The following is a 16,131-nucleotide window of genomic DNA, read 5'->3' on the forward strand; positions in this document are numbered from 1 at the left end:
TTGTCTGGCTTTAAACCAGCTCATAACCGCATTTGAAACGTCATCATTTAGATTTTTTGGGGGGTGGGGGTGGGGAACGAATTTACTCTGGAAGTTTCTCTGAATCCCATGACCGGAACACACTGTATTCACTTATTGGTGTAGATTTGCTTTATCCATAAGGGAAAGCATGCTATTTTCTTGGTTAGTCTCACAATAACCCTGTTAGGTTACAAATGTGGAAGAGAGACTGAGACTGTGGCTTGGCTGATGAATGTGCTGACAGCAGCTTTGGACACTGAAAAAAGCTGGGGTAGAGGAAGTGCAAGTGAGTTGTATCTTCTTTTCTTTTGCTTTTTTTGGATGTTTAAAACCAAGGGTGTACACTTTTCAACTTTCCAGGGCAGTTCTGGGCCAAAATTCTGAAAGGTGGGAGTATACCCTTGAAAATTAGGTCAGATATTTCACTCAGAAAATTTCTACACAATAAGTACATGTGTTATATACATGAATGCAGTTTGAAAACCACCACTATAACTATTCATATCCATACCTCCAAGTTGAGCGTGCAGAAGAGGCTGATTTAGGTTACTTCCACCAACCTTTAAAACCCTACCCTGCTCCCTTCTGCCTCACTGTGCTTCCCAAATTTTATGCTGTTCTCTGAAGCTGACATGCTCTGGTCCATGGGGTCATGAAGAGTTGGACACGACTAAATGACTAAACAAAAACAACAACAACTGAAGCTGAGACAGTGCATCTTTCTCCTTACAGGGAACAATGCATGAGCTCACCTTGGATAGTTGAAGAAAATGGCAGCAGAAGAACTGCAGCTCACTTGTTCTTACCCTACCATGTTAATTTTGAATGTCTGAAGCTGATATGAGTCCTTAGTTCTTCTAGCATTTGCAGGTCAATTCACAAAAATACAGTGATCCTGCAGTATACAAATCATACTGTGTTTTCGTTATAGCTGTCTGGCTTCATTCTGCATTATATTATTCTAGTTTTCGGCTTGCTTTTTAAAATGATTGCCCCATCCCAACCAAAGTAATCTTTATATATCAAGTTCTTGCTATATTCCAGTTTCAGAAACTGTCCCATCATGGCCGAGTTCATAAATACCATTTTGGTTACAGATATGAAATTCCTCCACAAGCCAAATACTTGTCATGAAAAAAGAAGTTATGAATCTGCCATAAAGCTTCCAAATATATATTGTTCTTCTCAGATTATAGGCCCTGTTGGAACCCATGGTACCTTCTTTGGATTTGGCAGTTTTTAGACACTGAAGACAGATTTATCCTGTATGATTTATTTATGTATTTTCCAGGAATATGAAAATAAAATGTTGACTTTAGAAATCTCTAGTGAGCAAGGCTTTTTGGAACTTAATGTTAAAAGCTTTCTGCTCCATCACGAGCCTTTAAGCAGGGCCTCTCTTATTTTATCTTTTTGTACAGCACCTAAGAATTGAAGGCACAATACGAAGATTTATATTTTGGCTGCAATACTGTGCACAGTTGAGTTTCCATTGTGTCTGAATATATTTTGAAGTATCATTGTGCAGGGCGCAAGCTTTTAAACTAGATTTTAAGAGCACTTCTAAAAATATTATTTTACTGTTTATCATGAAAACATAAATTATCTCTTTAATGCTGCAGTATGAGAAAAAAAAATCCATCTTACATTTAATAATAATAATCTTAACAGACTATTCTTTCTTTCTAATATAATTTAAATTTGTACTAAGCAGCATCTCCAGAGGCAAATAGTAGCACTGGTGGGGTAGTTTTCAGGAGGAAACTGTCATGACAGCATTGAGACTCTGGTGGCTTTTTCTTCAAAATAAAAGTGGCCATTTTAAGCATGCTATTTTGAAAGTTCGGATTAATGCCATGTCTATCCTGGCCTTAAATTGTGCTAATTCACATTGAAATAAATAACTGGAATGTAAGTTAATCAGTGGGTCTTAAATGTGACTTAACAGAGACCTACATTGGCTCCCAGTATGTTTCCAGGCACAATTCAAAGCGTTGGTGCTGAGCTCTAAAACCCTAAACGGCCTTGGCTCAGTATACTTGAAGAAGCATCTTCACACCCATCACTCAGCCTGGACACTGAGGTCCAGCGCCGAGGGCCTTCTGGTGGCTCCCTCACTGTGAGAAGCAAAGTTACAGGGAACTAGGCAGAGGGCCTTCTTGGTACTGGTGCCCGCCCCGTGGAATGCCCTCCCGTCAGATGTCAAAGAAATAAACAACTCTCTGACGTTTAGAAGACATCTGAAAGCAGCCCTGTTTAGGGAAGTTCTTAATGACTGATGTTTTAATATATTTTTAATCTTTTGTTGGAAGCTGCCCAGAGTGGCTGGGGAAACCAAGCCAGATGGGGAGGTATAAATAATAAATTATTGTTATTATTATTATATTATTATTATAGACGGCATATGGGGGAAAGGAAGCAGAGAAGGGGAAGGACTCTGGGATTGACGAAAAGTAGAAGCATTGGTCTGTGAGAGATGGCTGTTCATTGGGGCATTTCACATGGCAACATCATGCAGGAAGTATGACTTAACAGATATTTCGAGTGACCAAATAAACAAAAAACTTCACCCTATTTTCCAAGATGATTTAAGGCTCCTTGTACAACTTTAATGTCTCCAGTGCTGTATCATTTATAATTAAGTATAATCACTCTAGATATTTAAGTGTTATATAATTTATAATTAACAAATGTATCTGTGAGAATCCCATATTGATTCCTAGCACAATTTTTTATTGCAATTGAATCAAATTGGCTAACTGAGCCTGAACTAAAGCTGTATCAAAAAAACGCCATCAACTTATGAGAATGCTTTAAAAGAGAATGATCTGTAGAGTCCTTGTTCAAACACTAGATGGCAGCTACAGATTTAGAAATGAGTTCTGCAAATCAAATCTACATTGTTTCTCCTCTGTAAAATTTGATATTTCTCAATGGGAATACGTGTTTATCTGAGTCAGACATTGGTGGCTGCCTGAATTAGTGCAGTTCTGTCTCTGTTCAGTCATCATGATTGGTAACTTGTCTTGAAACACTATTCCTGTAATATGGGGAAGGAATGGGCCAAATTGTCTAGAGTACCTGTCCAGTGTGCACAAGTGCACACAAATTTGTTTATTTAAATTTATTTAAAACGTTTATACCCTGCCTTTCCTCAGCAATAACAATTTAAAAAACAGTTTGACAATAACAAAATAAAGCAGCCATAAAACACTAAAATGGAGGAAAAGGATAAAAAAATACAACTATCAAAAATAATTTCAGCATAATTTATGGTCCAAAAGCCTTCCTAAAAAGGATGCTTTTTAAACAGCATACAGAAGGACATTACAGGAGACAAAGCCAGGCTGTAGCCATTGCTAAGGCTCTTTCCTTGGTCCCAGCTAGGTGTATGAGATATATAGGATGGTGCAATCATTTAGGTAGTGAGGGATGTGGGTGGCACTCTGGTCTAAACCACTGAGCCTCTTGGGCTTCCTGATTGGAAGGTCAGCAGTTCAAATCCACACAACGGGGTGAGCTCCCGTTGCTCTGTCCCAGCTTCTGCCAGCCTAGCAGTCCGAAAGCACACCAGTGCAAGTAGATAAATAGGTACCACTGCAATTGGAAGGTAAACGGCGTATCCATGTGCTCTGGCTTCCGTCACAGTGTTCTGTTGTGCCAGAAGTGGTTTAGTCACGCTGGCCACATGACCTGGAAAGCTGTCTGTGGACAAACGCCAGCTCCCTCGACCTAAAGCAAGATGGGTGCTGCACCCCATAGTCGCCTTGGACTGGACTTAACCATCCAAGGGTCCTTTACCTTTACCTAAACATTTAAGTGGGGTGGAAGCTTCATACTGGAAAAGGTAGCCCTTCATATGTCTTGGTCCCAGACGATTTTTGTAAAATAGAAGGATGTCTGCACTGATGCAAAAGAAATACAAGCCACTTGTTATGTTTTACATGCAACACTCTGGATTACTGTGGGCATGTGAAGTCAGGCTGTCATTTGCCAGCTACTTAACTCATGTATGTTAAGCATTTATATGCTGCTGCTGCAAATTTCAGTATCAGTTACTTGTTGTTTAACTTTTTGACATCAGGATACCACCACTAGAAATTGAACTTTCATTTTCAGATAGTCTTGAGGAGTAGATCTCGAGAAAGAGAAGGAATTTAGCCCTTTATTTTAATTACTCTAAAATCTTGGAATTAAGTTGACTTAAGGTGATTATTACAGAGCAGGCATCCCCAACCTGCGGCCCTCCAGATGTGTTGGCCTACAACTCCCATGATCCCTAGCTAACAGGACCAGTGGTCAGGGATGATGGGAATTGTAGTCCAAAACTTCTGGAGGGCCAAAGGTTGGGGATGCTTGTTACAGAGAAATGACTGGGCTGTTTGGAGAAATGGTGGATCTTACCAGGGATTGCTAAGGTGATGTTTTCTTGCCATTCTTTCATGGTTACTCATATAGTACTTAAAATATAACTGTACTGGTTACAATCAGATAATAGATAGGCATTGTCAACTAAGGAAGGGCTTAGCTCAGCAATGGAGCATGCAAAGGTTCAAAACACAGCACTGCCAGGAAAGGCTGAGAAAGACCTCTGTTGAATATCTTGGAAAGCAACTGCCAGCTAGTGTTGACAGTATTGAGCTAGATGGACCAGTGATATGACATTGGTTGCTATGTTCAGAATGAAATGAATGCACTTGTAGTGGTTGGATCTTGCTTTTACCAAGTATGTTGCTTTGCATGTCGAGGTCCCCAAGCCACCCCCCAATAACTCACACATCACACATCAATTTTGGTTTGGGTTTTTGGCACGATTTTGGCCACAACTTTATTTAAATACATCCAAGTGAGTGGTTCCTTAGGCATTGGTTCCGACTATCTGTCCTTGCCCAGGGGACAGAACTGACTTCCAGATGCCAGCGAAAGCCAGTGCGGGAAACAAATTTTGGGGAGAAAATGAAGCTGGGCCTCAGTCCCTCACTTCTCACCCTCATGCTCCTGGTGGCTTGCATGGCCCAAGTCCGATGCCAGGGACAAGGACGAAAAGAATGGCAAGCCCCTGGATTCCTTTAATGGAATTCCCTTTCTGCACCACCATTGGAGGGGTAGGCACTTACCCCTCCACCAACCAATTTGAACCAATGCCTAACCACCAACCTTACAAGTTGTGACGACTTGCTACGCAGTAGGCAAAACCAAATGGCACCAGCCAATCAGCCAAATGGACAAATTCCTACCAGGCCCCTGCCTCAAAGCAGATGACCCCATGACAGGCATAGCAAGGTCAAGTGAACACCCCCCCCCCAATACAGGGAGGGTGGGCGGGTGATCCGGTGCAAGCAGCCAAGAGAACGCTCAAAGTTGGGCGACCAGTATTTAAAACCTCTGACCCCTCCTTCAAAATTGGCAACAAGCAGTTCTCCCCAGCGACCCGATTAACCAATTCACTGCCTGGGTCCCTCCATAAATCCGCCCAGCAACAATGGGGTGGCTTGTATCCCCCACGGCAACACACGCTCTCTGCTAGGGAGCACACGTTTTCCCAAACTTTTAAATGGCCCATTTCTTAAAACATAATTTTCACAGCCATCAGAATATTATAAGCAAATATAAGGTTGCTGTACATGAAGTCTGCTCTAAATTGCCCCCATTGCTTTTCACACAGCTACATGCATAATCCTCTTCTGCATACTCCTAGGATTAAGTATAGGATTGCTGATATATTTTACTGATAGTGTATTTCTTGGCCAAAGGAAAGACACAACTACAGTTATCTCCTCCAACCAATCTTGTTTATGCTTCTCATTTTCTTGCTTCTATTAGGATAAATTATCCACATACTGAAATTAGTATTGCAGGTCATTTGAGTATGAGAACTGGAGGATTTGATAACCAAGATGAAAGAGATGAAATCAACAGAAAAAGGGAATGATTGTGGTTTTCTTTGTGAGAGAAACACAAATAGAACTGGCCAATATTTGAGATTCTTAACAGAATAAAATTCAGGACATTGAAAGTTGCAGGAACATATTTGTTATATAGATGCAAGTACCAGCTACAAAATTTGGTTGTGCTGCCAATGTGGGAATATAAGTATTTATTTTATACTGTTCTTTGCAGTTCTATAGAAGTTAATCATCATCTTTAACTTCTTAGCTAAATAATACCTTCATACTGAGGTTATGAATAGGAAGAGGGTTTTCGGGAACGAAGAGCTGAGAAACAGACAGATACATCTGAGCGGTTATGCCAATATGAAAATTGAGGGCACCTGAAAATTGTAGTTTGTGTTTGTGTGGACCAATTTCCAGAGTAGAGTATGAAATACTTGGACAACTAAAATGAAGGTGATGAAAGCCAAAACTATTCTAACCTTTCCAAAAGTTTCTAGCATCTGTTGTGCATCTGATTACAGCACAAAGGTGTACAATGGATGAAGAGTAGAGGGTCTGATTCCCAGAAAGCTGCAGGTTGGGGCACTAACATGCATCTGGCTGGAGCATCATAAGAGCTACACCCATATGAAGGGCTTGATTCATACCTGGAGGAAGGCAGTATGCAAGGAGGCTTCTAGGCTCTTTGCATTCTTGATGGAATCTCAAAGGCAGGATAGATAATAATTTTATTATGAGTTGAATTGGGAGGATTGCCATCTCTATTTACTGTATTTATTTTATTTTATTTACTGAAGTAATGAAAAACCATTTTTAATTATATTTTGAAAAGGAGAGTACTTAAAACGTTCTGAGGAAATGATATAGCAGTTGGGTGGAGATCTTTTGTTTCAGTGCCAGACATATGGTCCTTGTCTGTTTCCTGTGTAGGATAAACATAAATTTCTAACTGGCTAATAAGGGTGGATTTGCATATGCATTGCACATGCCTAAGCTCCTAGGCATGATATTAGGTAAGCATGCCATGATGCATGTGGATTTGTATAGCTCACAGGTGTCCTCCCCACTGTTTTTCTAGAGAACAAGGTACCTGGGCAGATTACCTGGGCAAGTTCAATGCACGTGGAAAGATGCTTTGACTCTAGCAGCACAGATCATCTAGGATACCATGCATCAAGACATAAAGCAACTTGTGTTCTGCATTACAGACAAACAATCAAGAGATGAAATCAGTGCTTCCCCCTAATGGAGAGATTTAACAGATGATTGATTTTTCAGGCTGATTTCCCAGCCAACTTGGTATGCAGGAACCCACAGTGGTTGACAACTGCCTGCCAAGGCAGATTTGAAACTAGTGATTCTGCAAAATTGGACTTTTCTGTCTGTACACTGCATTTGTTATATCTAAGCAAGCCTTCTTTATTGCCCCAAGAAGCAGCTTTTAGCTTCTCTGCATTTGGCAATGCAGAGTAATGAGGTGGATTTTATTTAATTTTCTCAGAGCCAGTCTTTTCTATCAGTGCTTTCATATTTTGCCCACCTTTGATATCACTAAAAACAACCTGTGGTTGCGGGCTCTATCTCTATGGAAACGAAAAATGTGGTGTTTGTATTGTACCAGAGTAGACAGACATAATTATACATAATGTTAAGTATAGTCAATGTGATTGGATCCAGAGATGTGCTGTGCGAGCAGAAAGCAATTTCCACTTGAGCAAGATTGTCCTGCCAAATTCCCTTGATTTCCCGGTCCCACTTCATTCCCCCTTTTCCGTTGCCATTCCAGGCCTTAGGGGAGCCGGGAGGGCTGTAATGGTGGGCAAGCAGCCAGGAAGGCCAGTGAGGAGCAAAGTCTTTCGCTTGCTCTTCTTTAGATCCAATCCAAATAGTAATTCAACTACATCAAAATAGTTGCTTCCTCCACCTCCTCCACCACCACTCTGCCAGTCACTCCAGTATATCTTCATGGTAGAGATTTAGCTTGAGCTGTGTTTAGGAATCTCTTATTTATACTGAGGCTTCACTCATCCTGGAAAACAGAGATTTATTTGAAGGCATTTCCTCCAGCATTATCTAGTTTAAACCTTGCTGTAAATGCCAGCATCTTTATTCTTATGTGTGTCTGGCTTTATAAAATCAAGGCGTGTGTGCACATAGCAGAGAACCACAACTTTTTCACATGGGTGATAGATTTGTACTGTCTTAAGTGACAAGCTGAAAGGCCTGCTCCATCCCCAAAATCAAAACGACCAGCTTTTCAAAACAGAAGTAACTTAGTTTAACTGTTTGATTACATAAGTGGATATTGAATATTATTGCTGTTAAACTTAAAAAGTTCTTTAAGGCTCCTAGAGACTTTGATATCTACAAAGGAGACCTGAGAGATCAACGTCTAATTTTAACCAGACAAAAGAAACTGTCTTCAATTAGAAATGCCATCTTTTATGTGCCTTATTATTTAATAATAATTTCTTTTATGTTGGAATTGGTTAGTATGGGTATTATAAAATTAAAGAATGTGGCCAATCCCGTGTTTTCCTCTTTGGCTGAACTCAGAGGGGGGAAATCCATCTTTCCACAAATGAGATTTTTAGATAGTGTAAACTGAATTGATCTTTGTAAAGGACATTCTAGAAGTTATCTCAAGAGCAAGCCAGTTTGTATGTAGAAGGTTATTGTCTTGTTTTCCCCCCCTTGAAGCAGACCTTTCATCTCCTTGGTGGATAGATAGGTTCTAAGAAAAATTAAAAGAGGCAAGATGTTCTCTCTGCAAAAATAAAATATTGGAAAAGATTTTGGGGGTAGGGAGGGCTAAAACAAAACTCTTGGAACCTGTAACCAAGCAAATAATTAGTTTGTGAAACAAATTCTACTAAGGCCCTTTCCCACTTTTTTTAAAAAAACTATTTAGCTCAGGTGTTTAGATTGCTCTGGAATTTTTCAGCCCCAGCCCTTTAAATATTCCTTTAATATTAATACCCATTTAATGCATAAGTTAATAGTCTACTTCTAACTGTTTTGAGAGTTAGAGACCAGTTGGGAGCTAATACTGATGGTTGTATTAGTCCACTCTAATGGTTATATAAGGAGCCATCCACTTTTATTTGCAAGTTGAATAAAGTTGGAGCATAACATTACTTGGTCATGATTTGATTTGATACCCAATTTGTGGTCTTATTTGGGGGACGCGGGTGGCGCTGTGGGTAAAACCTCAGCGCCTAGGGCTTGCCGATCGCATAGTCGGCGGTTCGAATCCCCGCGGCGGGGTGAGCTCCCGTCTCTCTGTCCCAGCTCCTGCCCACCTAGCAGTTCGAAAGCACACTTAAGTGCAAGTAGATAAATAGGTACCGCTTTATAGCGGGAAGGTAAACGGCGTTTCCGTGTGCTGCGCTGGTGCTGGCTCGCCAGAGCAGCTTCATCACGCTGGCCATGTGACCCAGAAGTGTCTCCAGACAGTGCTGGACCCCGGCCTCTTAAGTGAGATGGGCGCACAACCCTAGAGTCGGACACAACTGGCCTGTACGGGCAGGGGTACCTTTACCTTTTGTGGTCTCATCTACATGGAAATCGTGAAAATGAAAGCTTCATGTCTTAAACTGTGCCTTTTGGCCATGTGGGCAATAGGACTTCTATGGCTCTGGTTTCAGCTGTGTTTTACCTGTCGACTGACATGGACCCAGCATGGGCTCATCCTAGATTTGTTTGAGTTTGGGACTGGAGGAGCTGAAGGAGCATAAAAGGCAACATAGCTTTCTTCTTTTGGGGCCACAGTAGCAATATTACCATTTTCACATCGTCTGTGAGTTTCCATAGCAATGGATTGCCCATCCATTTGTGCTAGGTTTATCTTGTAAATATTTTATTTATTATTTTATTTATTGTATTTTTTATTTATATACTTTTATTTAAAAACATAGTTTAAAATATATAGTCACAAAAGCAATACAGCTTAAATCCCTCGAACCAGCTCATCTGTTCCAAACAGCAGTGTTTTAGTATACAAGTAATGAGATAAATAACCTTTTGAACTCCTGCTTGTGTGTCTCCTCTATAACTCTGTTCTTTTATTTTTCATTAAAACAACAACTCTCTCTCTCTCTCTCTCTCTCCCATTCTCTCTCTCTCTCTCTCTCTCTCTCTCCCATTCTCTGTTTGCTTGAAGGCTAGGAAATAGTTGCTGGGTTTAAATATTCTCATACCTTTCCCTTCATAAACAATGGTATAAAGCTAAACTTTCAGATGAAAGATGAGTTTGAGCTTTTGCATGTAATTTGGAAAGCCCCTTCATTAATGTTTATTGTTTACCTTTTTTTTTAACATTAATTTGAAGTGTCAGCCTATAAACATTGCAGTCTTTGGAAACAGCCTTGTTTGTGAAACAAATTCCTACAAGTTTGTGGTTTTATAATCATTTACTGCTTATGAATTCCAAAGGAGTAATCACATTAGTCCATAAGCAACAAGACACACTTGCAGTATTGGGCCCAACTCCTGTCAAGTTGGGAGTGAAGCAGAGGCAGAGATGAAGGAAGGGAAACAAGTCCAGCAAGGTCAGAGTCTCCCAGTTGCTCCGGCCAGCAAGCAGCCCATACCTGGAAGCCTTTATAAGGGCCAGGGGAGAAGAGGCTTGAATTGCTAATCTGGCTGGTCCCCATGTAGTTCACTCCTTCAAACACAAACAGGTAGGTACACACAATCAGGAATCCTTGCGGACATAACACAGGAGGACCCAGGTGCAAGGCCCTCTGCATGGGAACATTCTCTGTTGGGTAGATGCATTGAGCAAGTACAGCAAGAAGGATATCCTAAGCAACCTATATGCAGTTGAAGTAGGATGAAGATCAGGCATTACTGGTTATTTTCCCACAGGTTTTGGTAGAAAATGCCCCAGTTCTCAATGAAGTTGGCTGTTGCGGATGGAAATTCATCCACAATAAACCGCCTGATCTCTACTGTGCCTCTCATGTTTCTGGCTGTAGATGTCAAGGATTAGATGTGTCTTTTCTGAAGCTTTTATGATATATTATACATTGATCAGCATTAGTGCTGGCTGACATTCTGTCTTGTTTTCTTTTTTTATGTCTTTCTAACAAAGTGAATACAAATGTCTGTTTTCCCCCTGAAACAAAAACACCCCCCCCCCATGATTTTAATTGGAAACTTAATGAATGAGAAACTGGCACAAAAAGCTGTAATTGGAGAAATAAACTAAGTTATCCTTTAGTCTCTTTCCATCGTACTGTTTGGAGCCTTGGATAGTTGTTCTTTGGCTATTTTCAAACATCACAATTCAAAGTGGCTCCAGTGGTAAACACAGGCTTACTTTGGCATTCCTATAGCCCGTCATTTGCTCCAGGGTGAGTGATCTCAAGCAACTAATGCATGGATGTTAATCAATCAAAATAAGCTTTACTTTTATGGCAGAAGGAACACATGACTACTCTCCAATACCATTTGGGATATAGATGTTGCATGTCTGTAATGCTTTTATCTGATCAGCTTGGTGAAATCCAGTCTCCATGAAAGACCAGAAACAAATTCCAATTACCCGAATTGGGGCCACATTATGAGTGACTCTCCTTGGCTTCCATTCAGGAATCTAGTGAATCCACAGATTTAATTATACAAGCTTTTAAAAAAAAAAATCTAGTTTCTACCTCTTGTTGCAAAGTTTAAAAGGTCCATGTGATGTTTGTGTCAAAGTTATGAAAAAGAGAGAGAATATTTGGAATGGTAGGCCTCAAAACATGAAAAACCACAATTTCTTTTGTAATGTACCTAAAAGCATGTATCTGCGTCATACAGAGCTGATGAGCAGCTTTTAAAAATGAATGTGTGAAGTAGCCCTCAATGGTTAGATCTTTCCAATGTTCTGATGTATTCACAGAGTTGTAATTAATTTTTATAGTTCCATCTTAAGTCTTTGTGAACATTCTCTCTGCTGGAAAATACCACATTTTCTTTTTTTTATGTTGACTTTTCTTATCTTTTTCTTTTTCCCCCATTAGGAAGATGTTGCAATGAAATCGGAAGAGCGGGCAAGCGAAATTCAGCGACTTGAGCAGACCATACAGGACCTGAAAACAAAAATTGCAGAGTTAGAGAAACAGTTTCCAGTGGCAGAGGTGCTGATTTCTAGTAGTAGTCAGTGGAATGAGAGCACACAGCCAACGCCTGAAGGATTCTCTAACACAGCTCTTCAAGAACATACATTAGGTGCCCTTCCCAAAAATATAATTACAAAATCTGTGCAGACTTCACCAACAGATGATTGTTTAACACACACAATGCCTTCAGCCAACACACTGCCACAAGCACCTCTGCACCTCAAAGGGGATCAGCATCAAGGGCCAACTCAGCCATTGCCAACACTTGAGCCACAACCCACCTTTTGCTCTGAAATATCTTTAGTCCTGTCTCCAAAACGGATTTCAGTACAGTTGGATGCTGACCAGGAGAAACTAACTACGTCACAACCTTCAGGACCTGATGTTCATTTGTCGTCACCTTTGTGTCAAGAGCAATTGGTACCATCAGCTTCCCACCCAGCTCTAAGCACTGAAAGTATTACTTGCAGTGAACATTCTCCTTCCTTATCCTCTCATCCCACAACTGGACTGTCTGCTTCGCTGCCTGGAGCAGGAGACTTATTTTTAACTTCATCCACGTCTAGTTCATGTGTACAGTCTTCGTCGTCCCTACCTGCCTCAGGGTATTCCCTGTCTTTGCCCGGCGCAATGCCCCCTCCTGCCCCACCATTGCCTGTTGAAGGGATTCCTCCTCCACCACCTCTGCCTGGAATGGACATGCCTCCACCTGCTCCTCCTTTGTCTTTTGCAAGCATCCCTCCTCCACCTCCATTGCCTGGAGCTGGAATGCCTACAGGCATCCCACCTCCACCACCTCTTCCTGGAAGGGAAATGCTACCTGCTCCCCCACCTTTGCCAGACATTGGAGTGCCACCACCTCCACCTTTGCCAGCAGCAGCTATTCTCTCCCCCCATCTTGTGCCAGCTGTGGCAGCTCTACCGGGAATGGGAGTGCCACCACCTCCGCCTTTGCCAGGCATGGTGGCACCTCCCCCTCCACCACCTCTACCAGGAACAGGAGTGCCACCACCTCCACCTTTGCCAGGCATGGTGGCACCTCCCCCTCCACCACCTCTACCAGGGATGGGAGTGCCACCACCTCCACCTTTGCCAGGCATGACGGGACCTCCCCCTCCACCACCTCTACCAGGGATGGGAGTGCCACCACCTCCGCCTTTGCCAGGCATGGTGGCACCTCCCCCTCCACCACCCCTACCAGGAATGGGAGTGCCACCACCTCCACCTTTGCCAGGCGTGGTGGCACCACCCCCTCCCCCACCTTTGCCTGGTGCAGGAGCTCCCCCTCCTCCACCACCACCGTTGCCTGGTATGGGTGCACCACCTCCTCCACCTGCTGGCCTTCCACAGCTTCCTGGGTTTCTTCCCCCTCCCTTGCCAGCTGGTTTATTTGTAATGGGGATGAACCAGGAAAAAGGTAGCAGGAAACATGCAATAGAACCTTCTCGACCAATGAAGCCTCTTTATTGGACAAGAATTCAGCTTCATAATAAAAGGTAACAAACACGCCAGAAATGGTTGGTTGGTAGCTTTTGCAATCAGATCATGTTATACTAAGAACTGAAAAATACCAGCATCCCAAAGTCACTGCCTGCCTCCCCCCCCCCCCGCCCGGCATTATATACTGATAAACCATCTTTTATAATGCTTAATTTTTTGTGCTTGTTTTTGTGTGCTTTGAGAGAATGTTAGGAAGAAGTGTTTTGCTGTGTATTTTAGCAGTAAAAGTTACCAAGTGGCATAGACCATATTTGGCTTGGTCGAACACTAATAATTCCCAGGACAGCAATGTGTATTATCTTTGATTCTGAATCAGATGTAATTATAACATATATGTTTAATGCAAATTGCACTTTCTCATGGAGCTTTCAAAGATGTTATCTTGGGTGGCCAATTCATACACATGTGGCAAATGCCACTGTATGCCCTTGCTGCTGTCATTTGGCACATTTACCTGTATCCACAACCTCATGGAGAAAATCTCTTCATATGTACATGGCCACACAGGATTTTGACTTAAAAAATATATCAGCATGTTGGCAGGAAGTGGTCCAGTACAGGTATGAAAGTACTTCAGTTGCATGAGCAACCTGGACAAATTGTGGGAATACAAAATTGCAGTCACATGTATAAACTAGCCCCGCAGTTCTTGTATTATGGCAGGGATAAGGGAACCTATGGCCCTCCAGATGATGGAGTACTATAACTCCCATCATTCCTGACCATGGACCATGTTTGTTGGTACTGATGGGAGTTCGGAGTCCAACAATTTCAGGAGGGTTAAAAGTTCCCCACCTCTGCAAAGTAGAGTATAATGCACATACTTGGAGGCACACACTTTATTATGGTTCTGTCTGCATTGAAAACAGGTTCCAGGACTGAGTTCTATCAGGAAAATACAGGCACAAAGAGAAATATTTGGGGATATTGAAGAGTGGCCGTGGAAGAGGTTTTCTAGTCTGTAATGTGGATCAAAAAGGCTGTTGTTGCAGTGCATTGTCATCTCTGGTGTGGCTGTGGGGATGCAGTTCAGAATGCTTCATGGAATTATTTTCATGTATTTTTCCTCTGAGCAACGGAAAACTAAACTGAGGTTCCTTGTGTTGTTTTCTGCTTGTGTCCACTACTCTGTGCATCATACCCTTTCCCCACTTCTCTTACCTTCTAATAATAATAGTCAAGTAGGGAGAGAAGAGCTAGTTGATTCAGATTGTGCTGCTAACATCACTCTTATTAAGAGAAAAGAAACAGTACAATCTGTCCTCACAGTGCAAATCCATTTCAAATATGAACCAAAGGCAGCATAAGCTGTGCACTGATTTATGAAGTCTGTGACAAAATTTTGAAGTCTTCGCAATAGTTCTAGTTAACCAAAAATTGCCCTGTGTAAACATTATGCTAGGTTTTGTGAAAGTGTTTTCTTTTCTTTCTTCTCCTTGCTTGCCTTTTAAGCTTAATTAAACTTAATGTTAATCTGCAAATACTTATTTTCCTGATCCTCTCACCTTTCTTGACTATTGACATAGTGACTTTGATCAGAAACCTTCAGATAGAAATCTTAATATTCCTTAAATTATGGCCTGCATATCCCTATTTTTGTTACTCTATGAAACCAGTTCCCTACTAAAAAGTATGTTTTACAGAAAATTTGCAACTTACTTTAATATGGAAAATAGGGGTCTTCAATATTTCAGTATTTCATCTTGAGAAGTCCAGGTTTAACTAGAAGAAAAAGAATGCTACTTTTAGCAGCTTAAATTATTTATTATCTATTGTTATTCTACCATTTTATGATTCTTTAGTCTGACATTGTCCTACATAGGTCTTTTGCTTAACTTTAGAGATTCTAGTACTTCACTTGTGTGGGAGAAAATTGAAGAGCCTTCCATAGATTATCACGAATTTGAAGAACTGTTTTCTAAGACAGCTGTTAAAGAGAGGAAGAAACCCATTTCGGACACCATCACAAAGACAAAGAACAAACAAGTGAGTACCCTCTTGCAATCTTTCTTTGGTGAACAATCCTTTTGTAGAAAAACATTGGCCACCCTTGCCAGGAGGGCGGAGGCATGTTCAGTAGATCTGTCTGTAAGTAACTTATGGTTGGTATATCTGCATGGCACATTTTCCTGTGCTACATTTGTTCAGTCCCTTTCCTTCAGACATCTTTAAATATACTGCATGGAGAAGATGTACACTGTATGAAGTGAAGGCATAGGGTAAAGGAGAGAATAATTAATAAATTGTGTAGCCTGAACAGAGAAAATGCAAGTTAAATGTGGAGGCTGCTGGACACAAAAAAGACAAGGCAAGGACAGGACAGCCCAGTTGGTTGCAGGTTTTATCCCTGTATGGAACAGCTGCATATTCCTGCATTGAAGAGGGTTGGACTAGATGGTCCACAGGATCCCTTCCAGCTCAACAATTCTATGATTCTAGACTGAAGGGGGGGACATGGAGAATTGGGGAGATTCCTCCCTTTTTTGTGGAATCTAAACCTCAGTCATCAATGTTAGGCATCAGTGGAAATGATAAGCATTCATTATGACTTGCTGTTGTATAGAATTGTGTGTGACAAATCTGGGAAGCTAGATAATTTTAGCCTTGCT

The 16,131-nt window shown here is 41.4% G+C and overlaps 1 protein-coding gene across 2 annotated transcripts in view; it reads left to right on the top strand.

Moving 5' to 3' along the window:
- FMN2 (formin 2) overlaps window positions 1-16,131 on the top strand; it is a 159,675-nt gene that overhangs the window by 42,051 nt on the left and 101,493 nt on the right. Inside the window, exons 5-7 of one of the 2 annotated variants that reach the window (XM_053382625.1) lie at window positions 11,924-12,881; window positions 13,104-13,518; window positions 15,364-15,508. In XM_053382625.1, coding sequence (XP_053238600.1) covers window positions 11,924-12,881; window positions 13,104-13,518; window positions 15,364-15,508 — 1,518 coding nt within the window. Of the gene's footprint in view, window positions 1-11,923; window positions 13,519-15,363; window positions 15,509-16,131 lie in introns of both variants that reach the window. The other variant, XM_053382624.1, reaches the window with a different exon arrangement.

This window comes from Podarcis raffonei, chromosome 3, assembly GCF_027172205.1.
Source record: "Podarcis raffonei isolate rPodRaf1 chromosome 3, rPodRaf1.pri, whole genome shotgun sequence".
Classification (NCBI taxonomy): Eukaryota; Metazoa; Chordata; class Lepidosauria; order Squamata; family Lacertidae; genus Podarcis; species Podarcis raffonei.